Genomic DNA, 24,115 nt, shown 5'->3' with positions numbered 1-24,115 from the left:
AAATTCCCGATTTCATTGCTCTGGAAGGTAATATTAATGTATGCTACATCTAATATATAAAAATCAATGCCACTTTTCGTTGTAATTCCATAACTCGAGAACGGCTGAACCGATTTCGATAATTCTTTTTTTATTATATTCCTTGAAGTACGAGGATGGTTCTTATGTAGAGAAAACGTTAATATGTACCACGGGCGAAGCCGGGGCGGACCGCTAGTTTTGTATATTTCTGATAACCTTGTCCCTGCAGTGGGAACATAATAGGTATATGAGCTGACGATAATTTTTGATATCTACAAATTAGTTTATATCATGTATTTCACATTATTTTGTTACTGGCATTAATTCGACTCGTGAATGGCTCTGTTGTGTAACATTGCTTTCACTGCTGCGTGATACTGTGGTGCATAAACATTAAAATTTTTATTCAATTACGATGTTATGTCACTATCTTATAACCTGGAACCACTTCGAAAATAAACTATACCAAGTATGTGACCGCCTACTTAGTCTGTAAATGATTTTATACGCTCATAATCAATTTATTTTGTCAACTAGCTGCTTGTCCCGGTTTCATCCGATTTGTATAAAAATTAAAAACGGTCGCAGACGAAGTTGAGTAGTTTTTGAGTTCGCAACAATTATTTTATTTCCGATGATTTTTTTACTCACGTCTGTTACCACCTAATATCCCCAATTCTTTCAGCATTGGTTCTGGCTTTTAAAGAAAATCATAGCCCTGAAAACTTCACAAGCCATATTTGTACGGACGTGTAATAAACAGTTTTCTATTCGATCCAGAAACAATACTTAAATCAACACGCTAGTGTTTACAAAGTTGTATGCGATTGAATTATTCATCAATCGAAAAATAACAGATGCATTTAAAATTGTCGTTTTTGAACAAGTCAAGTTAAAATTATTTAGATAATAATTGATCCACTTTTCCACATTCAAATCGTTAAGAAAATGAAACAAAAATTAATTAAACGTCATTTATTTACCGCACATACAATGTTACGATAACGAATGCGATACAAACAATATAAATATAACATATTCTGTACAAAACAAAACAATCAAATCAAATGTTAAAGCCTGTGAATTAAACAGCCGTAGATCACAATTAAAATAGCTTTAATATCTGTATATTATAGTTACAACGACATAATATTGATTATTGATATGAAATTGGTGCGAACACAAAAAGGATTGTGTTAATTGTATCATTTTATATCCAAAGATGTAGTCTATTCATTACAATTTACATGTTTTCTATTATAATATATATTATGCACAGTTTATTGAATAGCACTTTAAACTTCATCCATTTAAAATTTAAATCAACATACAAATCAAAGACATTTTCGATATCAACATTAATTTTTAATTAACATCAAATTTAAATTAATACTTTTACGCAGGCGGTTCGTATCAAACATATGACACACTCAACTCGATTAGAAATAACGTGACAAAAATTTTATTTATCAGATTATAATCTCGTACATGTAAACGTTAATAGTCTTCAAATAAACGCCACGTGAAAAATATTTCATGCGAAGACTAGAATATAATAAAGTTGTAAAATGGAAAATAAGATTTCAGAATTCCGTGCAATAAGTTATAATTACGTGACGTCGGACACATTTAAAATTATTTGAATCCAAGTATTACAAATGAAAAACTTTTCTTTTATATCCGTGCAGTGTGTTATATTTGTTGCATGTTATTTCAAAAATTGCAATCATAGCTCTTATTATGTACATATTATGTATTTGTGATTAAAGTTATATTTTGTAAGTAACACGAATAAATTCTATATACAAATTATTATACTAACCAAAAATCATTGGTTCTGTTTGTTAGGGAATGTACTTATCAATTTTAGTTAAATAGCTAGCTGCTCCATAGGTATATATTTTCAGCGCAAATTGCTATGCATATTAGGGACACAAAAATATGTAATTAAATAATTTTAACATTACCTACTATTTTACGAAAAAATAAGGTACAAAAATATATAATTGACCGTTATCAGTACTTATAATATTATGCATTGTTCCTTGATACTAAAAAAATTAAGATCTTTATTTGCTCGATAATTCATTTAATAAAAAAAAAGTTAAAAACAAATTATAAGCTTAAATCAATAAATATAAAAAATATTGCATTATTTATTTACACCACTAATTCTCCATATATTGTCGATATCAAAATACGTGATCCTTATCATTGGTATTTAATCTATCGCGCGATATGGTATCCGAATTAATTATTTATAATGAATACTTTATATACATTTATATATTTATCGGCTCTGGGTTATAGGCAAGATTGACTACGGGAGATGAGGCGCCGTAATCTGGCGTCGAGGGCGTGGAGACGGGAGTTGAGTCTACCGGCCGCAACAGTACCGGCGCCGTGTACTCCTGGGGTCTCACACTTGACTCCTCCTGCAGAGGAGCGGGCGGGGTGCAGCTGGGGAACGGGCTGAGCAACAAAAATGTACCAAACGCAACGATAGAGGCCATAATTAAAATGATCGTTCTCGCTTCGAAGCCCGCGCGTAAACCGGCCCACGCAGCCATGTTGATAAGCAAAAGTAATACGGATACTCGGATGAGCCTTACGGCCGTGGAGTGTATACGGCCTCCCCCGACCCCGCTCATGTCGCTCGGCCCGTACGCGAAGTACAAATTGTGCTTATCTCCGATATGCTTTAGGATAAAGTAAATGAGCCCGAACGGAGCGATCAACGGACACGCAAGACTGTACACCATGGTAATGGAAAAGATTGCCAAACTCCAAGCGTAATGCACGCCGAAGGGAAATTCGTAAAGAATGGCCTTCTTTACGTAACTTTTTTCCGCTTTCGATTTCGATTGCAAAAGATACCAGACGTATAGGAAAAGCTCGGGGAAGCGTATCAGTTCAAGGGACGTACCGATGAACCCAGAGGTAATGACGTAATTCACAAAGAAGGCGCCCTTATCGGGCAAAAACACGCAGTCCCATCGCATTGTGTCATTCTCGTGATGCAACGTCCATCCGACGAACGCGTCAGCGCTAGCCAGTCCCAAAGATGGCAATATCAAGGTCATTAGAAGGAGAAAAGTTGCTGTTTTCGTCATAATCGAATAGTTCTGTTGCGACTTAGTCCAATGAGACAAAAATTTGTCAGAAAACGAAACAATGGCTGGCATCACCGCCGCCATCGTCCAGAGCAGTAAAGTAGGGAGAAAATCAAACATAATGCTGGTTATCCTGTTAACAGTCTCTGGTTTTACAATTATATTGTTCACCAAATTCACTATAATGGCAGGAGTGGTTAAAAAGAAGAGAACAATAAAGAGGCAAAAGTTAACTATGATGGCTTTGACATACCAAACCCCTGGTTGAATGCTGAGATTTTCCCAAATAATATCAGATGGATTAGTAGCATGTTGTAGGACCCAGCCGCGGTGTAGGCTGAAATGGTTAATAACATGTTCTGCTAGTTGATATGAGGGTAAAGTTAAAAAGGCAATACCTAGTGGATCATTGAGAACAATAGCTCGGCATCTCTTTGCTTCATCTTTCAACCGCTTTTCTTCATTTGTATAAAACTCAAGAGCATCCACTTCAGGTCCAAAGAGTTTCGGTCGCACCATTATACGCTTCCCAGTCTTCTTAAAATATGTGTCTGTGTAGAGTAAAGCTTCCGTCACCATTTCCTTCCTCTCTTGAACATCAATAAGCTTATTAACGTTAAACGCTAACTTCAGATCCACAATCTGTATGTGTGGAAAATTATGTGAAAAATAAGCTCTAATGGTTGCTTCATTCCTGTCAGCCCTTGATATATTTGTTATCATTATTGTTCCCGTCATGCAGGTAGGAGCAGGCTTTCTCCCGGTACACCTCCGCATAATCAACACTGATATAGGCAAAAACGAGATACTTACTAGAGTATGAACCCATAGCCAATAAGATCTACCATTTAGATTGGACAGAGTGGTCCTACTGAAGGTGCTTGCATCCACTTGCAAATTCGTTCCTTGAAAGTTTACTGGTAAAATGATACCAATTGACACTAAAGTGACAATAAACATCAATGTTATCGAATGTCTCTGAAAGGAGAGGTAATGCACCGCGTCGGGGCCGCACTTGGCGAGCACTTGTTCGCGGGTAAGGCGGAACACGGCGGGAAGCCATGTGAAGAAGCCCTCGTCGATACTGAGGGACTCATCGTTCCTTCGCCGGTCCACTAGCGCGTCGTCGTCGCCCCCGCGGTAGAACAAACTCGTCCATCGATTCTTCGATCGTTGCACTAAGGCCATCCGCCCGTAATTCCAAGCCGTGCGACGTAACACGGTGAACAATAAAATTAAACATATCCATGATATTACGTTAAGTATCAAGGTCTGTGGAATTCCGTTGTATGCACCAGTAATTATAACGTTCTGTGTTTGATTCCATAGCATGCAACCCTCGTCATCGGTTCCATTCGAGGTGTTTGCTGGTAAAGTGTACAAAATTCCGTTTGATGTAAAGCGACTCATTGTCTATATTTCAACACAAGACACGAGCAGTGAAAGGGTATTCACATAATTAAAACACTAAACGTTGATGCTGTGACGTCACAAATCACTTAATACACAGGCAAAAGAAAAGAATATCAAACACAATGCAATTTATATGCTGTATGATTTTAATCGTATTGCTTCGTCTTTAATGTAAATGAGAGACAAAATATGAGTAATGAAATGGGTTTTGACATTATTGATATAATTAATTTGACGTTTAGACGTAATAGATTCTGACTTTTGTCAAAAAACATTTTTTTTTTAATAATTTATTCATAACCATGGATACAAGGCAAAAAGCAATAGTGTTAAAGTGTTGCCATCAGAAAGTTTTATACCCCATTATATAACATTGTGATGACCCCGTAGACAGAGAATGACCCCCAACAAAATATATTTAAAGACATCAATCAATGGGTCAAATATGATTTAAATAATAAATACACAATAATTTGATATTGCACATTCTAATCGAAAGAAAAGATGTACCTAGTCCAACTTTATGATACAACCAAAGATTCAGCTTCGTTATCATTGAAAGCCTTTATTCGTCAACCGCTGGAAAACCGGCCTCTTATAAAACACCATACATATATTGAAGTGAAACTTCTTTATCGGTGTTGGAAAAAAATTTAGTGTTACATTTTTTCGTTACGCGTGACATTTTTCCGTTACGCGCCATCTTTTTCTTATCCCTACCACGCCGTGATTCGACGTATTTCTGTAAAGTTGCTTAGAGTAAATTATTTTTTGAAAAATATGGTCATGGTCATGGTACACTAGTACACGCACACATTTTTTTTATTGCATTCGTTCTTCAAACTATATATAATTAATAATCTATACTAATATTATAAAGATGAAGAGTTTGTTTGTTTGTTTGTTTGTTTGAACGCGCTAATCTCGGGAACTACTGGTCTGATTTGAAAAATTCTTTCGGTGTTAGATAGCCCACTTATCGAGGAAGGTTATAGGCTATATATCATCACGCTACGACCAACAGGAGTGGAGCCACGGGGGTGAAACCACGCGGAGCAGCTAGTCTATAGTAATATTATAAAGCTGAAGAGTTTGTTTGTTTGTTTGAACACGCTAATCTCGGGAACTACTGGTCCGATTTGAAAAATTCTTTCGGTGTTAGATAGCCCATTTATCGAGGAAGGTTATAGGCTGTATATTATCACGCTAAGGCCAACAGGAGTGGAACCACGGGGGTGAAACTGCGCGGAGCAGCTAGTATGAATTATAAAACTTCTTTTACGTAAGTTAAAAATTACATCCAGCATGATTTTCATGATTTTACTAAGTTTTATTCGGTCCCTACTTAATCTCTAAAAAATGTTAAAGAACAACTAAAACCATGTACTCTTCAAGTAAAAGTTTCAGTATAAAGTTTTTAATTTAGTCGATAATTTACAATTCAATTAAGTTTAATTGGAACGAGAAAACATTCAAAATATTGGTTTTAGAAAATTATATAATGCAACACAACAAAACGTTTCGTTTTATGAAGACCACAAATGAATATGCTTTTTGGTGATTATAAATATTATTAACCAATATCAAATGGATGAAATTAGATATTAAAATTAACAAAATGTCCCATATCTTGTTAAGATGTATCCGAAATTAAATAATTTATCAAGAAAAATATCAAAAGTTGGCAAAACTTTTAATCGGATACTCGTTTATTAATCAATTAGTAAAAATACCTATTAAATATTTTATGATTATTTTTCAGTCTTTTAAACTTTTATTTCTCTACTATTACTTTTTAATTTTAAATGCATGAAATTTTTTTTCCTTTTTACACGCTGGTATCATAAATCATTTTGTTTTTATTTTTTAAACTATTTATTATTGTAATGTGCATAATTTGAATTGCATTGTTTAGGACACACAATAAAACGTAGTTTTATTAATAATTTAATACTAAAAAATGATTAGGATAATCAATACGTACTACGTAATGATAGTTCCCAATGATATTTTACACTTATTTTATGATAATTTCCGAAAAACATTAAAAGAGGACACAATATATATATCTTCTGTATTAAAAAGAGATAGACATATTATGTAGAGATTTTGAATTATTGTACAGTGAATTTTTATTCAATTCTCAGTCAAACTGTGAATCAAACTTGAGCCTCGAAGACGAACATGAACTGAATTTCTGGAGAAGAACTTAATAATAGTGATTTCTAATATATATTTCAAATTATATTTAATATTAGTAGAATACGTGTTTTCATGGTTTTATATTAGTTATGGATTTCGATTGGAACAATTATTTAGAAAATAATAAAAGCGTTCCTGTCCCTGAAGAATTATTTTCTCACGTAAGTTTAAAGTTGTATAATATTTACCCTAAAAATTTAATTAACGTTCAACATTTACACACGCATGATTAGTTGAATATGCTTTTCATAATATAAATTATTGGGGATAATAATTTTGCATCATTAGTAAAGAGCGACAAAAATTCATGGATAAAATTTAGAATATGGACCGTCGAGTTGGATATCGGCGATTTTATAGCGATAAGATAAGACTCTGAGAAGTAATTTTACGAAGTTTCAAGTTGCGCAGCCGCGTATTTTTTTTATAATAAAATAAACAAATTTGTTTAATTTGTACTACTTTTCGTAATTTTGACGTTGACAGATGCTTGTCACTAGCAAATGATTCACTCATACAGCTTTTTAGTGATATTTTTATCACAATAATACTTTATAAAATACATAATTTTAGTTATTATAGTGTTATTGTATATAAAAGAAGTCAAAATATGTTAAATTGGTAATTAATATTTAAAATTCATTAAGTATGTAAAATAAGTATGTTTTATTATATTTCCTCTAAAATATAAACATATTGGATAATAATAACAATGCACAAAGTTAACTAAAGTATTTTAGTAAAGATAAAGAAATTACACAAAACACTAGTTTACATATAGCCACATCAGCAATGTAGCTGCTCGACTATTAATTAATAATTCAGTTCAATTATGTTTAGTTATAATTTAATTTATACAAAAGTAAATAATTCTAATAATAATAATACAATTATGGGTAAAATGTAACCCACATAAATCCATTACACAAAAGATGAGCAGTCACATAACCAAATCTGTCAACCCCGACTCCACATGGTCCTTCCGCTCTTACCCCTAGAGTGTATTAAAAAATCCGGAAGCGCGGAGGGAGAGCAGCCCTCGCCCGCTGTAGCTAAGTGCAGGCACCGTACAAGCAGAAGCGGCTGAGGCTGGTCGCCGAAGGCGACCAAACAGCCGAAGCTGCGTAGGCGAGCTAGGTGCCTGTACTTAGATACGCAAGGGTGATAGGGCTGCACTTCCCGCAGCGCTGGAGCAGAAGCAGAAGCAATATAGTGCAACAATTTGGTTATGGAGGGAGTTTGGGAATTGAGGGAAGGGAAAGGTTTATCCTCCCCTCCATTATTTGTCACTTTCGGCCCAATTATAACCTCAAACTTTGACCTTGAATATCTCAGGAACTACTGGTCTGCGCGGGGGGGGAGTGGTACCGAGGAGTTCCCCCCGACCCCCCCTCCCCTCCCCCACCCCTCCCCACCCCCGCATCGACGGTCCATATTCTAAATTTTTACCAAATTCATAACATATTGTCTATATTTAGAATATTTAGAATGATAAAGGAAAAGTGAGGAAGTTTAAGATACATATTCTACATTGGAAATTCTTTACTTATTTATTTTTTTCATAAAACTTACGACGTAGTGTAAATGTAAATTGAAACATCGCCTTAATTATCGCGATATTAATTACGCCACCTCATTACGTTTTTTATAATTGAACATATTCGATGTTTAAGACACATTGAAACTTTGTTGTTATAATAATTCTTTGTTTAATGATTATAAAATAACATTATCAAAAACATTTATTTTATAAAATATATTTTATCATTATTGGTCTAAGGAAATTTTATCTTCTCAAATGATCCATTATAGTGTAATAAAAACAATGTACAAAACAATGCACAACAAGTATGAAAAATTCCAGGAGTTTTTTTATATATTTTGTATCAAATACGCATCTCAGAATTTTTTTATATGATTTTATCCCTGCCATTAGTTACATCAGAAAAAAAATACTTGGTATATTTATTTACCTACCCTTTTGCTGTGATAAATAATTAATATATAAATATACATATATTTACATACATATTTCATCGATATTCATTGATGTAAATCGAACAGAAAAATATGCATTGTACAACAAATATTAGAGAATAATATTTTTTTTAAATCCCGATAGTCTCAAAGCAATTATTGCAAAACATGCTTTGTCAAGCCATCATTTTTAGTATATTATATTTGCAATGAATTTATTAAATAATTAAAATATTTTTTTAGGCTCGATTTACTCTCATAATTCTTTCTAATAGAATTTATAGGTTTTCTGATTATCTTCTGCTTAATTGATTATTATCTTCTTCCTGTACTTAGGTAGTACATAATTTGGTAAATTTTATTCATAATTTGGATTTCTTTTTAAAATAAATCCTTTTTTCTATTAATATTTTTCAGCTAAAGGTGCTTGTGAGAATCAAACCAAGAAACATTTTATTAATACACAATAAAATTCTTTTTATGATATAACATTTTAAGAATCCGATAATCTTTTCCCTCTATAGGTGGAGCTCAGTCTTTTCAATGGAATCAAACAGGGAATGCTTCTTGAAGTATGCCATAAGAACAACCCAGATGTTTACTGGATAGCCAACATAACTATGGTGTGTGGACACCTCTTAAGAATCAAATTTATAGGGGCAGAAAATGACTTCTGGTGTGATATATCAAATACAAAGGTCCATCCGTTAGGTTGGTGTGGAAAGTATGATGAATTAATTGAACCTCCAGATGAAATTAATGAAAAATGTGGCGATACAATCATAGAGATTATGAAGAAGGCTCTGCTAGTTGGCCAGTCGGTGTCAATAGAAGCATTGAATAATAAAGGCTTATCGCCAATAGACAGGATCAAAGTTGGCATGAAAGTGGAGATTCAGAACCTCATAGACCCCTACAAGTATTGGATTGCAACAGTGAGTTATTAAAACAGATTAAAAGACTCTTGATACGTTTGGAACATTTTTTATCTAAAAGATCAGGGCCAATCCAAGCAATAATATTTTAATAATATTAATTGTCTCAATTATTTTATACAGATATCCCAGATACAAAAAAAATCTGCCTTTATTACTCCGTAAAGCTATAGCTTGCTTAAAGTATTTTTTTTTAAGATTAGGGCAGTTTATTTATAAAGTACATAAAAAAATACAAATCTTTTCAATTGATGTAAAATTTTGTGATTTGAAAAATTTCACACAATTTTTTTGGTTTAAATTATCAGCAGAATAGAAAATTTGTTTATATATTTTTATATTTAGGTGGATGAAAATGTGGGTGGTCGATTGCTCTTACGCTATGATGGCGCTGATGATGATTTGCCTCAATTCTGGTTGTTCTTCTCCAATCCTAGGATCAATAGCTTTGGTTCTGTGACCAATAAGGTAATTCTTACTTATAGTATTATGATATATTATGTGAAAACATCTGCTAAATCCATACTTAATCCATACTAATATTATAAATGCGAAAGTAACTCTGTCTGTTACTCAATCACACCTTAACTACTGAACCAATTTGCATGAAATTTGGTATAGAGATATTTTGTTACCCGAGAAAGGACATAGCTAGGCTACTTTTTATTCCGGGAAAATGACGCAATCCCGGAAATCCCACGGGAACGGAAACTATGCGGGTTTTGCTTAGACTGCGCGGGCAAAGCCGCAGGCGGAAAGCTAGTTAATTTAAAAAAAGATTTTTATGACATTTTGTGAATATATGTATTAGATATTTTTTTTATTTTTTCTAGGGTTCTCCATGGCAGTTCAAATATCCAGGAAAAGTGAATAAGTTCTCATGTAAGAACAAATTGAGTACTCAGTTACGACAGAGTGCTGAAGAGTCTATCAAGGAGCCTACACCTGCTGATTTGTTTCTGGTAAGTTTTTCGAAATGTATATTTTTATAAATGTTTATAATTTTTTATATCATTGCTTATTATTCATGACATAATTCTGGGTTTATTAATTCTAAAAGTTAGAAAACGTTTAGAGTATTACAATTGCATAAATTTGTATTGTATTAATTAAAAACTGTTAGGTTTTTTTTTACTAGCATTGTTTAGAAGCTGTAATTCTCTATTTTTCTACAGCCAAACCCCACCTACGAAGCACACAGCTTCTCCACAGGCATGAAGGTAGAGGCTCTAAGTCCCTCTGACATGAAGACCATCAGACCAGCCACAGTCACCAAGATATTCAACAACCTCCACTTCTTAGTAGTTCTCGACGACCATTTGGAAGATTACGAAGATACCAAAATGGCGTGGCTCTGCGATAACATGCATCCATACATATACCCCATCGGTTTCGCGAAACAAAACAACATGAACTTCAGACCACCAAAGACTTACAAAGAATTCGATTGGGACGAATATTTGTCCAAAACATCATCAGTCCCTGCCCCAGAATATTGCTTTGGAAAGAAAGACCTGCTTAAAGGCATAGAAGCCAACATGATGCTAGAGGCTGCTCATCCATTGCACCAAGATGAGGTTTATGTCGCATCCGTAGATAGAATAGCAGAACATATGGTCCTAGTCGAGTTAATACCAATTGGCGAGAAATTCTGGTACTCGCAAGATAGTGACTTGCTCTTTCCAGTGGGCTGGTGTGATAGTAACAACTACGAGTTGCATATACCCGATGTAAATCCTAAAGAACCGCCGAAACAAGAAGAGAAGAAGGTTCGAGAAGAAATGAAAAAGACTGAGGAGTGGTGTGATAGGATTTTCTTCAATTACAAGTGTTACGCTGGGCCGTCGATAAGTAGAAACAAATTGTCGCAGTTGCCAAAGCATGTAGGTCCTGGGCCGTTGTGTTTGGTGTTGAAGGAAGTGTTGAATAAGATAATATCGGCTTCATACAAACCGGCTAAGTTGTTGAAGGATTGGGAGACGGAAGGTCCGCCTGAAGAGGGGATGCGACTTGAAATGCTAAGAGCCAAGTAAGTTTCTTGAACTATTTTGGATTAACTACCACTTTAATAAAATTATCAGAATGTCGTAATGCTAATTACGTTTACAATTACTTAAATCAATAAGCTAATTTTTTTTTTTCATAAAATTATAATTTAAGTATTATTGTCAAGTTACCACATATAAAACAGTAAACTAGTTAGCAATGAAATTCATCATTTTCCATTGTTTGTTCCATCGCGATTAAAATGACAATGCATGCATAATATTTCATTTAGCTCCCATATCCGTATAAGTATGACCTACCTAACCTTAAAATGAATGCATATCCATGACCAAAGCGAAGTCAGCTACTCAGCTAAGTTCTACAGCTCAATGTATTCAATTTCTCGACTAAAAACCATTATATCCCCACCCTTATCCTACTAATTCCTAAAAACAATTATTGTCCAGATTAAAAACCAGCACATACCACGCGTACGTGCCCATAGTGACGTCAGCCAGTCAGCTAAGTTCGTTCTGTCGCTCCGTGTGTGTGAGGTTACAAGCCTGCCCCTCGCTGTTCGGGCCAATCGCCTGCCCCGATATCTGCCCCAATAACTGCCAGAATGTTGATAAGAGCACTTTCCGTGAGTATTTTAGACTAGGGAGTTAACTTTCTATTCATAGTTTTATACTGTTTTGCTACTATGAACTTTTTTACGTAAATTATTACGCGTGATGATGGACCAATTTTCAAAAATGAAAGGTTACCTATTATTATTCAATTGCATTCTGGATATCAAGATTTTCATGTTAATTATTTTAGAAATTTTCGAACTGAGCATCAAATGCATCATCATCATCCCTTTTGTTCTTTCTATTACATTTTTCATTATTTTCCCAATCTACGCCTAGGTATATCAATAATTACAATCAGCTAACTTCATTAAAATTATTGTACGCTATCTTTTTAGAGATTCTAATAAAAATAATTTAAAAACAATACTTACAGATAATGGAACAGAACGTCGAGGCAGACCAAAGGGAAGCGTTAACGGACGGCGAAAGAAAAAGAAGGCGGCACCAGAAAAGCGCGAAAAGGAACCACCACCGGAAGTAGACACGCATAAAGATGGCGAATCTGTGGAAAGTGAACACAGTGCCGCCTCCACACCACCCTCAGAGTCTGGCACCAGACCAAACTCGCCAGAAAGCATGTCAGACTACAAACGGGGCACACGGCGGAAGAGAGAAGCGAAGAACAACTACCCTAAATTGGAAATGAAAACCCGCGGCGCAAAGCTACCAAACTTCGCCTTACAAATGAAAGAAGCACATTGGGACAAGAAGGATGTCGAAACTATCTACAACAACTCTTGCGCAAAGAAACAATCACACGAGAGCGATACGGAAAACGACAATGAGAGCAGTTGCAATTCCAGAGACGCTAAGAACATATCAGACGTGTCCGACAGTGAGGAACCCGAACTGAAGAAACTTAAATTCAATTTCGACGATCCTTTGCCGTCAGATAACAAAATGTTCGAGAAAGACGCTCCAATGTCCTGGCTCAAGGGAAAAACTAAACTCGCCCGAAATCCACTGCACTGGTCTGTAGATGACGTATACAATTATCTGATTAACACTGATGATTGCAAACTTATTGCCGAGAAAATGAAACAAGAGGAGATCGACGGCCAAGCATTTATTATGTTAGACCTGCCAATGATCAGGGACTTCTTACATATGAAAAAGGAGTTCGCAGTACAATTATGTAAACACATTACAATGGTTAGGTGGTATTATATAATCAATTTTGAAGATAATGGTGACATATAAGTAGTTAGTTCCTGTATTTAATTGTCTAGTCTTCAATAAAGTATTGTTGAAATATTTTTTCGTTTAATTTTTATATTTAGGTAAAAGAAGATTTTCGGAATCTTTTGCAAATGTAATTACAGATTTTGGACATGAATGACTTAACGCTCTGTTCTTGGCTATTGTTGTAGATGAAATCTTCATTCAGAGGTATATCCTTTTTGGCACTTGAGATTTTTATAGGAATATCTCTTTCTGTTCTGGTTTGCACTCGCTGCTGGGTTACATATTTTTCTAATTGCAACTTCTTTGCCGCTATCTTTTTTATGTTCTCAGCAGAAGCCAGTTGCCCCTCTATATCATCGATAATTGATTCTCGTACATTTATTTCAGATACTAAATTACGATTGTTCATTCTGATTGCTACATAGGGCGTGCCTGTTAGTAGATATATGTTGAGCGTTTCTTCCTTTTTATTCAAGCTTGTCTTACAATTAGAACTTTCATCAAAAGTTGAATCAGTTGAATAATTCTGGTTTCTATATGCTTCTACCGTTGACAAGGGACTTCTCTCTGAAGGCAAATCAAAAGAGATACTTTTGTCCTTTGTTTCCGTATGACTGCTAATCGCTGAATTATGTGATGAAATTATATGTTGAATCATATCTTTTATAAAATCTTCCATCTCTTGAATTATATCTTCCTGATTTTTAGATAAAATTTCGTTGTATTTTCTTTTGAAATATTCATAATCTTGCAAATTAGCGTAAAAGTTATCGAATATTTCTTGTACTGTTATTTTGAATAATTTAATATTTGATTCGAGGCTTTCAACGGACATTTCTTCTGTCTGCAACTCTTGGGACATCGTGCTAAGTATTTTCATTTCTAATTTATCTAAATCGGAATTCGTTATGGAGTCCTTCATGCCGCTTGAGGTGCGATCTTCCCTGAATGAATTGTCGTTTGATGTATCGTCTTTAACTGGAACCTCATCATGTTCGTATCTTTTGTAATATTCACCGCAACTGCTGTTATCACTCAGTATCTCCCGTTCATGCGTATTGGTTGTTCTTGATTCGTAAAAGTTGACATCAGATTTAGAAAATGTTTTTGTATTCCCTAATACTGTACCTCTCAACCTATTTGCGTAGAAGCTATGGCTCGTTTTGATGCTGTTAGCTGTAAAATCTACAAAATACATGTTTTATTATAATATAGCATTTATGAAATAACCATCTATCTGTGTAAGATTTGTATACACAAAATTAATTTATTCATAAAACAATATATATCATTCCTATTAATATTTTTGACTGTCTTACCCATTATATGTGGCTATCTAAGTCTATCAACAATAATTTCGATTCCCAACGACGCGATTTTTCATTCCTAAAAAATCTAATACGAACAGAAATTGAGTATACGTCAAATATCGCTAATTTATTGCAAGAAGATTAATTTAGTAAATAACGACAAAAAGTTCTTATGCTAACCAAGCCGACAACCTAAATTAAATAAAAGAATAAAGAAAAGTTATTCAAGTTGAATTTCGCGCGTAAACGTCGGAAAAGGAAATGATTTTATGTATTTATAAAATCGATACATACCTACCAATACTTCTACATACGATTTTACAAAACCTTAAATTAAACATCATAGTTACAATAAAGCATAATTATAAATCATTACCTATTATTTAGTTTAAAATCTGAAGGCATGGCAGCTTAGAATTTAGATCATTGGCAGTTATCTAAATGTTTTATCTGTTCAATTTTAATGCTATATTTCATATTACATATCTACGACCAAGGGTTACCTGTTTCAGGAATCAGGTTTTGAGGGTTTACCTTAGTAATGTTTTATTATTTAACTATTTTTAACTATTTAGTTGCTATAATCGATACATATAATAAATTCATAATAAGATCTTTTTAATAATGTGAAATCTATCTTTTGGTTTAAGATTTTTAGCGACTACTTTTATAATTAGGAAGTAACATTGTCTAAGTATTAAACTAAAAGGTATAAATCAGTAAATTGTAGAATAAAAAATATATTTTATTTAGCAGTAGAGCAATTTTTTATTATAAAAGAAACATCTTAAAAATATTGTACCGTATAATGCATACCTATTTATTTCCTATATTTGTAGGACATTTTTGAAAATATGGTATTACCAACTATCATTCAAATATTGTCTATGACCTAAGAAAGAGAAAGACCTATTTTTACATGTTCATATTTCGATAGAAACAGCTATATTCTCACTACTGTGTTGCTAGTTGCTACTGCATAGCCGCTGACGCGAGACTCGAAACTCGAAAGCAACGTTTGTACTTTGTAGTCTATGACAGTGCTTGAATTGATCACTGTCGAAACGAGAATCTCAGAGGCCCCGCCTTTATCTGTAAATATAATTTACACGGCTTTTCGCGACGATGTTTTTATAAATAAAGATCTTAGGTAATTTTAATATTTAAAATTTATATACATTTATAAAATAAAAATCGTAAGAAAGTGAGTTACTGATAAGAAATCAATCGATTCACTGGTCATTGGTCAATTATTATAGCGGTAGTAATGTGATTGTGCGGTATGTTGTGCGGTTTGTAATTGTTAATTTTAGTCAAATAGTGTAAATAAAAGGGCTGAAGGGCCGGGTACCGTTAAATAAGTTGTGATACAATCTTTTGTGTTATAACGGTTCATCTGTTGAGTGATATTGTTACTATTTTTAGTGGGTGTTGTCATTACGGGAGCTTACACGGATTAGGTCATCGAGTGCCGTGAACATGTGTGCCGAAATGTTTTCGTTATATTAAAATTTTTAATTTCTCACTAGATCAACGGGCAGCAGAGCGTTGCAAAAATGGATACTAAAGTGATATGTTTCTTCGCTATACTTTCACAAGCGGCGGCCCTGTGTAAGTGTTTATTATTTAATTTAAATAATTCTTGATAAAAGCTCTCCTAAATGTATTTACTTATCGCGCCGCAGGCATTAATTGTTCTAAGGTTAATAAACTAAGTTTCATCGCACAAATATTGACAACTATATTGAATGTTTTCACATAAACTTCCTGCAATACCTAACATAGGTTACAGCTGTAGTCAGTACTACAAAAGTTCAAAATGCTATATTTCTTGTCAGAAGTATGTTATCTGAGGTTATCTTACAGCATAACTTAATGAAATCTTAGAATTTTGTGATATAATGACAATGATTTAATTAACTACACTTTGTAGTCCACTTATTGTAAAATATGCACGTATTGTCTTACAAGATGACTACAAAGTAAAATATGATTATTCATTTAATCCAATAAGATACGAAAACCTTCACATATAATGAAAATAGATTGTTATTATTTAGAATACATACTTCAATTTATACCTAATTGCATTTAATTAGAAAAAAGTAAAAGGGCTAATATAGTCAGTCTTTATTAGAATGTATAAGACTAAATCAAAACGACTGGTAATATCTTGTTACTTAGTTGTCTAGTAATAACTACTGAATACAGAAAAGTGATACCTTTATCATTAGAAAACATATTTTTAAACATGAATAATGAATATATTATAGATATGCAAAACACCCAGACATTAGAAAGGACTTGCAGTTTATCTATTGCAAATTTTTAACAAATGCTTGTTCATATGATTTGAAGATATTCCAATGCTATACTCAATAAACCCTGAGTTTGTTTGAACACACTAATCTCAGGAACTACAGGTCTGATTTGAAAAATTCTATTGGTGTTAGATAGCTCATTTACCAAAGAGGCCTATAGGCTCTATCGTCATGCTAACACCAACAGGAGCGGAACCGCTCAGCACAGCTAGTGTACCTAATAATATCCTTTTCATATTTCATTCATAACAATTAACAATATTTTTGTATGAAATTAGTCAATAGTTTTTTGTAATAAAACTATAAGAAGAAATACCATATTATATCATATTTTCAATGGTCTTCTAAAATTGTGTATGACATATTGCACAAATTAAGATTTCTATCACCAATTTAAAAGTAATTTGGGGACAACCTTGACTTCTTTATAAGTTGCAAGTGTTATACATATGATTGGTTTGCACTGAGAATATATGATTTATATGTCATTATCCTATACATACAATAGTCATACTTCAGGAAGTTTGTCTGTCATAGAAGGCGCTAAACTAAGTTTGATAATTTAATAAACCTATGCATAGTATTTGAATGAGTTGATTAATTTAGTTTATATGAAACATGTAACAATTTTATTGCATGTGAATGTAGGCTGTAATCTAAATTAATGGTGTTACTATCCATGCTTCAAAGTAGCTGGATAGAAACTCAACTCATTATAATCTATACTAATATTATAAAACTGAAGGGTTTGTTTGAACGCGCTAATTTCGGGAACTACTGGTCCGATTTGAAAAATTGTTTCGGTGTTATATAGCCCATTCATCGAGGAAGGCTATAGGCAATATAATATCATCATGCTAAGACCAACAGGAGCGGAGCTACGGGGGTGAAACCGCGTAGCGCAGCAAATAATTTTCACCAGTAGAGATATTTAAGTACTAATGTTAATTCAAGTAAAACGTAACTAGGACACCACCGCACTGCTGCAGTCATAATCCTTGCATAAATCCTTTTCCACCAGCCATTGTTTTGTGAATCTCATGTTTTATGTAAACACGTGTTCATGAAATCCTTTATTTCCAACTCTGAATGCAACTGAAGTTTTTATTCCACTTTTCATGCAGTTGTTTTATAGGATCTTTTAAGTGTGACGTTTGAACTGTTACTGTTCAAGTGAGAGTATGAGAGTTATACTGTTTGAATTTTTCTTTACTGTTTTTGTTTTTATAGTCCTTTTTAAATTTTGTAGTTTTTGGTGAATGCATAGTTTCCATATATTTTATTGTATGAAAGGATTTGTTTACTAGTTTTTACTGGGAATATTTTTCTATTGTTTTATAGTAATTCACTTATCAACGATAATCTTATAAGTATTAAATTATTTTCTTTCTATTTTATAGTTTTACATGAACTGAATCAGATATAGACAAAGACATCTATCATCATCCATCATCTATCTAGCAAAAACAGCTGGTAGATGGATAAAACTTGTGACACCAAGATGAATGAAAACTGACAAATTCAGTGCAAATACCTAGCTAGTCAGAAATATACTTTAATTGACTTATTGTACACTACACAAAGAATCAGAACACTACACAATTATACCTACTCAATACATAAAACAGAATAAGAAATTAAGATGAAGCTTAACAAGTCCTATCACTAATAATCTCTGTCAAGCAATACTTAAAACTCGAAACCTGGATCTTAATACAACAGCAAAAACAGGAACTCTCAAATATGAAGTTGCATAATTAACATTCTTGCTCCCTACACTAACCCTTTCAGTAACGAGGCGAGATTGAAAAATGTTAGTTTTGTGAATTTTAAACAGGGGTTGATTCAGCACTTTTTATATTCATTGTTCTTTATGTTACTTGACTTGGTGAAAACCCTCTTTATCCATCATTTGTATGAAACTTGTGATTTATAAGTGTCTGGATTTAAAAAAAATGTTTATTTCATTTTTTTATTTATTAAGTAACTTAAAACACTAAAATATATGAAAAATTTAGAAACTAACTACGATTTAAAAGACTTATTTTCTTCTAGGATCAGAGACAGTAAGGATTATAACTATAATCCTATTAGTATTATAATCTTAATCGATTCATGAGGTCTAGAAATATCTTTTGTATATATTGAGTTGATAACCAATATACAACGCCTTGAACGAAGGCTTATTTAAATATCCTCTAGTCTATCCATGCTTTCATTCTTATTCCGATCCCATTCCCAATTTGCCTTCCCCACATAGTTACATACAACTAATTCCGACTATAATAATCCGTGTTTAACCCACACAATCTGCTCTGTAGTGACGTCACCGCCGCGGATAGTGAAGCAGCCGACGGTGGAAGAGCTGCTGTTCCAAGTGGCGCAGCCCGGCGAGGTGGACAAGCCTTTCATCATCGAGTGCGAGGCGGAGGGCGAGCCGGCGCCTAAGTGAGTTACCATTTATTTATTTATCATACTTTGTATACAAAACGTAGAAAAGAAGTATATCTTATAACAAATTATTAGGTACTAATATTTTGCACAAAAGGTAGACTTACTGCACAGCAAAAGTTCTCATAAGTCATATTTTATGTAACTTTCTTATAAATCCGTTCACAAAAGAAAATTTTTAAAGTTTTTCGCAAACACTTTTATCAGATAGTAGACTAGTTATGCTGGAAATTGCACACTTTTATCCGATTGTGGACTATAATAAAGTAAAATAAATCTAAAACTACTGTGGCCAGAGGAAAACCGCAGTTATGCTAACCGCCGACTGGACAACAGGACAATATTTGTTATTTTATATGCAGTTAAATAACGCATAGTATCTATCTTAAGAGAATAATAATAATATCAATATTAAGAGAATTATAATTGTTCGAAATTACTGTGATGAAAAGAATTTAATACGTTTTTTAATTTAAACGTAATTTACCTATTTTTTCCTCATTGGCCTCATCACTTTCTGTTTGATTATTTTAACAATTTTTGACGGTAGTTAAACAGTTGATCCGAACTATTTCGTACATACATTGTGTGCATAGGGCATTTTCAAACAGTATTACATACAATACAAACATACAGTATAGGAATAGTCCAACCCAAAGGCAATAAAAGTTATAGAATATAGCTCAAAAGTGTGTCGCTGGGTCGCTACACGCTAGAGAGCTAGCAGGGTTTTAATGAGATATGTGCTCTTTGTTCACAGTGTATAGATCGTATTATTATTATTACTAGTACATTAGCGTTTTTGTCAACGAATTTAATTTGTTCAATATAGGAAATTACTTTAGTAAACCACAAAAAAGTCGCACAGTAATTAGGTATATAATTATTATAGCCGCTGGCCTATAATCTATCAACTCATATGACATCGTTTTTGTTATTGTAAATTCGCTATTAAATTGTTCTGTAGAGTTCGTATTGGACAAATGGTCCTACCATGAACTAATTTAGTACTCTAGATGTTTACTTGCACATGAAATTGACAAAAAAATAAATCAAAGTTGAGAGAAACATTTTCATTCACAATAAACTATAACCATTAGTGCAATTGCTTCTTCGAATTGTCGGGTTTTTAATGGTTTCTCAAGTAAATGATGGAGTGGAGCGATGAAAGGCGTCCGCAGGGCAAATAAGATGAAAAATAGTTTTGCTATTGGCAATCAAATAAAAACTTCTAGGAGCATTGCGGGAGATTTAATGGGTTTACTTGTAGAAGTTATGGAATAAACAGTTTTTGCAGATAAGCGAATAAAAAGTATTTGTAAGTTGGAGAAATAATGCGGTTCTGAGTTCTGAAAACACACTAAGTAAACTAAGCACTTTTATGAATCGACTACGACGATAATACTATAGTGGTACTTCTTATTACTTAAGGTTTTCAACCTAAAACGATCGATATTACCGATAACCTCTGCTCCTAAGTTCAACACATTCAAGTGAAAAAGGAGCATTCATTACAAAATCAATAAATTATAGCCCGTCGCGATAATTTATGAACTCTCACAATATTCCGTTACATTATATTTCTTTCAACAATCTATAATGCAGCTACGAGCACGGGGTCAATGCACTCAGCCCATTAGTTGTACAAACATACGTATCGATTACATACTGAAAATTTCGCTTCAATCTCGTTCGCCGTCCGGAAAAACAACCCTCCATAATTGGAAGTGGCTTGCCGAATTTGATCAAGGTAATCTTTCCGATTTTTGAGATGTCACATCTTGATGCGGATTGACTAAACGTAAATATATTAGGGAAAACAGACGTGAACATATAATAACACATATAAGTAATACAGTTCAATTTGACGATATGATACGCAGTAAATTATAAATTAAGGGAACTTATGCCGATTAATTGAAGAGTCGATATTAGAAATTCATAAAATTTGGATAAAAAGCCGTTATTCTTTATATTTTTAACCGTACTGTTAATCAATTTCCTGCAGAATTTATGATGTTCTAATCGTATTCGCGCATTGTGTTGGTTATTTAATTTTTAATTAATCAATATATCAATGTGTAGGTATAGTACAAAAATGAAATTCCATCATGACGAAGTATAAAGTAGAATAATGCATAGAAATAGATGCACAAGCTAACATAGCCTTAACTTTTCTCGAAGTTAATTGAAAAGCCGTCTATACAATCGGCATTCGCCTTGGTTCTCGTGTCTAGTATCCGTTTGGCTCGTCTGTAGAAACTAGATCCATCTAGGACTGGGTCAAGGCATAGTTAGTGTAAGTTACCTTAGTGCTTGCGTTCAGACCTCGGGAGCGACCACTGTATTGGAACGTGCTCCTGTAACTTTTACTGGTTAAGAGTATGTCAATACTTCTTTCTATATTATGTATCAGAATATTACGTATTCATCAATTGAATTCTTACAATACATTAATAAACAGTTTGTTTTAATTACTCCTTTATTTCGCAGTCAATTCTTATCGGTTCCTTACCAATAGCTACGTGCTTTAAACCACATTTGCTAAGCTTACTCATAGCATTATCAAAAATGGAGCACGAGTAATGAAAATTGTAAAATAGCATTCGAGTATACAGTTTCGGTAGCTATCGCAAGCTCTCGTTAATATGGTATAACGAACGCAATATGTGGAGAGTGCTCATGCGAGTAAAGGGCTCTACAGACGGGTTGAGATCTCGAAAAAAAGACGTGATGTGTGAGGGAAATGGTACTATTTCGATACGGCTGCTGTAGGCTAGTATTGCGTTTGCGATACACGAAATTGAGGTCTTGGAAAACATGGAAGAATAGTCGTTTGATTTGTTTTGGCTCGTATTAAAGCTAACCGCAGTGCACGTTACTTTTTGTGTACCAAGATCGTAAATTTTTGATAGCTCTGATTGGAAAATTCAAGCATTTCAAGTGTGTAGTGAAATCATTATTGAATAGAAATCGTATTAGCTAAATGCAGCTGCTTCCATTTCAAGTTAATAAGTTAGTATTAAATTGATTGAATCATATTAGAACTATATGCTGCTATATCTCTTCCATAACATCTGATACGTGACGCACATCTTAAATAATATAATCGGAGACGTGACTATGATATGCGATATTTGTTTTGCTGAAGAGCGTGTGCGAAAACATTGATATTGAAAACAAAATATTCACATGTGAGAGAAAAAAAAATTGCCCACCAAAACGCGTCTTCCGTACAAATGCGTCTTCTCGATCCCTTTTGAAATTAACGGATAAGCGGTGACGGCTATACCAGATTAGGAATAAATACCAGTTTGAGATGTGTGTGAATGAAATCAATTACATTTGCAATACTGGTTATACAGGAAACGTGAAGATTGTATATGACGAAGAATTTATCGTTAACGTTTAATGTTGGATGAACCTTTTATTCTTCTAATTACCCATACTCATACGTTAAATTTCTTCCTGTTTTTGCACAAATTATATCTCAGTTATCAAAGTTTCCATATCGATCTAATATTATTATATGAATATGTATCTTCTTTTAAATAAACTCGATACTACTATACATAAAAGTTGCCATATTCGTTATGCAATTTTTCGATACCAACCAATGCCGCTATAAAAATAAGCCAACAAAGGGACAATAATATTCCGGTTTGCAATCGCGCGGTCTTCCTTGAATCCGCATCCATTGTGTTCTTTGTATTTTTTCGTTCGCGTGTTCTTATACATAATGTGCGGTTTGTAAAAGCACGGCTCTATTCTACCACAACCCACGAAACACCCTAAACTTTGTTTCCTCGTCTATTGTTGGTGCCTTTAAAATATTTGCGTTTTGTTCTGTGCAGGGCTAAGTTTCCTAGCTTTGGTTTGTTAATGCAGGGTGTTAGTAATTGCGTGGATTTGTGAGAGCGCGGTTTAATCGCATAAATCAATATTGATTCGCGATTAAAAGGATTTTTCGCACGCATACCGTGAGATTAAATTTATGCCCTTTTCGAGCACATATTAATTACATTTAATATCCCAGAGATTAACGTGAAGTTTATTCAACGCGAGCTTTTATAAAAATATTAATAGACGCCTTAATCATCTCAACTGTTAATACATAATCATATCATAGTCGATGCATCATGTCAATGTTGAAACAGGAATATCCTCTCCATGACTGAAAGCGCACTTGATATAAAAATATTAATAAAAGCATGAATGCTGAATCAACTCGGAAAACAGAACTCTGCAATACACATCTTCATATAGATCATACCAGCCTTTCAATACCGCTATAGAATGAATACAGCATAAAACATTCCTGGTGTATTAATAGATTTTGCGTAGTGAAATAATTTGTAGTTTATATAACTTATTATTTATCCCTATGAATCGATTTATTATCGATGTTCTTCTATGTTCTTTTGGTTCATATGTAGGCGTTCTTTGTTTTTGTAAATTAGAAAAATCCATTGATATTCTTTCTTTGTTAGCTTCAGTTGCGTCATTCCATGATAATGTAGATCACTACAACTATGATTTAGGGCGGCCGTACACGGACCGCTTCAA

General features: G+C 33.6%; 4 protein-coding genes across 7 annotated transcripts in view; 2 read left to right on the top strand and 2 right to left on the bottom strand.

The window, feature by feature from the left end:
* Window positions 1-981: 981 nt before the first annotated feature.
* LOC123695078 (CSC1-like protein 2) lies at window positions 982-4,789 on the bottom strand. Its single transcript, XM_045640783.1, has one exon. It carries the CDS (start codon window positions 4,542-4,544, stop codon window positions 2,304-2,306), a length of 2,241 nt encoding a protein of 746 aa, XP_045496739.1. The 5' UTR covers window positions 4,545-4,789; the 3' UTR covers window positions 982-2,303.
* Window positions 4,790-6,687: 1,898 nt separating this feature from the next.
* LOC123695010 (scm-like with four MBT domains protein 1) lies at window positions 6,688-13,536 on the top strand. Its single transcript, XM_045640693.1, has 7 exons — window positions 6,688-6,910; window positions 9,251-9,661; window positions 10,007-10,129; window positions 10,495-10,623; window positions 10,837-11,690; window positions 12,115-12,290; window positions 12,656-13,536. Exons 1-7 carry the CDS (start codon window positions 6,839-6,841, stop codon window positions 13,480-13,482), a joined length of 2,592 nt encoding a protein of 863 aa, XP_045496649.1. The 5' UTR covers window positions 6,688-6,838; the 3' UTR covers window positions 13,483-13,536.
* Window positions 13,334-14,911, bottom strand: LOC123695338. Its single transcript, XM_045641167.1, has 2 exons — window positions 14,787-14,911; window positions 13,334-14,652 (listed from the first exon to the last, which is right to left on the bottom strand). The coding sequence occupies exons 1-2, from the start codon at window positions 14,788-14,790 to the stop codon at window positions 13,559-13,561; spliced, it is 1,098 nt and encodes a 365-aa protein (XP_045497123.1). The 5' UTR covers window positions 14,791-14,911; the 3' UTR covers window positions 13,334-13,558.
* Window positions 14,912-15,797: 886 nt separating this feature from the next.
* LOC123694931 (neuroglian) overlaps window positions 15,798-24,115 on the top strand; it is a 41,908-nt gene continuing 33,590 nt past the window's right edge. For 3 of the 4 annotated variants that reach the window (XR_006751879.1, XM_045640579.1, XM_045640566.1), the window contains exons 1-3: window positions 15,798-15,927; window positions 16,307-16,388; window positions 19,420-19,546. Coding sequence is in view for 2 of the 4 variants with exons in the window: in XM_045640579.1 (XP_045496535.1) it covers window positions 16,334-16,388; window positions 19,420-19,546 (182 nt within the window). In the remaining 2 variants the exon portion in view is untranslated. The remainder of the gene's footprint in view (window positions 15,928-16,306; window positions 16,389-19,419; window positions 19,547-24,115) is intronic. The other variant, XR_006751880.1, reaches the window with a different exon arrangement.

The sequence above is a fragment of the Colias croceus genome, chromosome 1 (genome assembly GCF_905220415.1).
Source record: "Colias croceus chromosome 1, ilColCroc2.1".
In the NCBI taxonomy this organism is placed as follows: Eukaryota; Metazoa; Arthropoda; class Insecta; order Lepidoptera; family Pieridae; genus Colias; species Colias croceus.
This window is presented reverse-complemented; position numbering and strand designations above follow the sequence as displayed.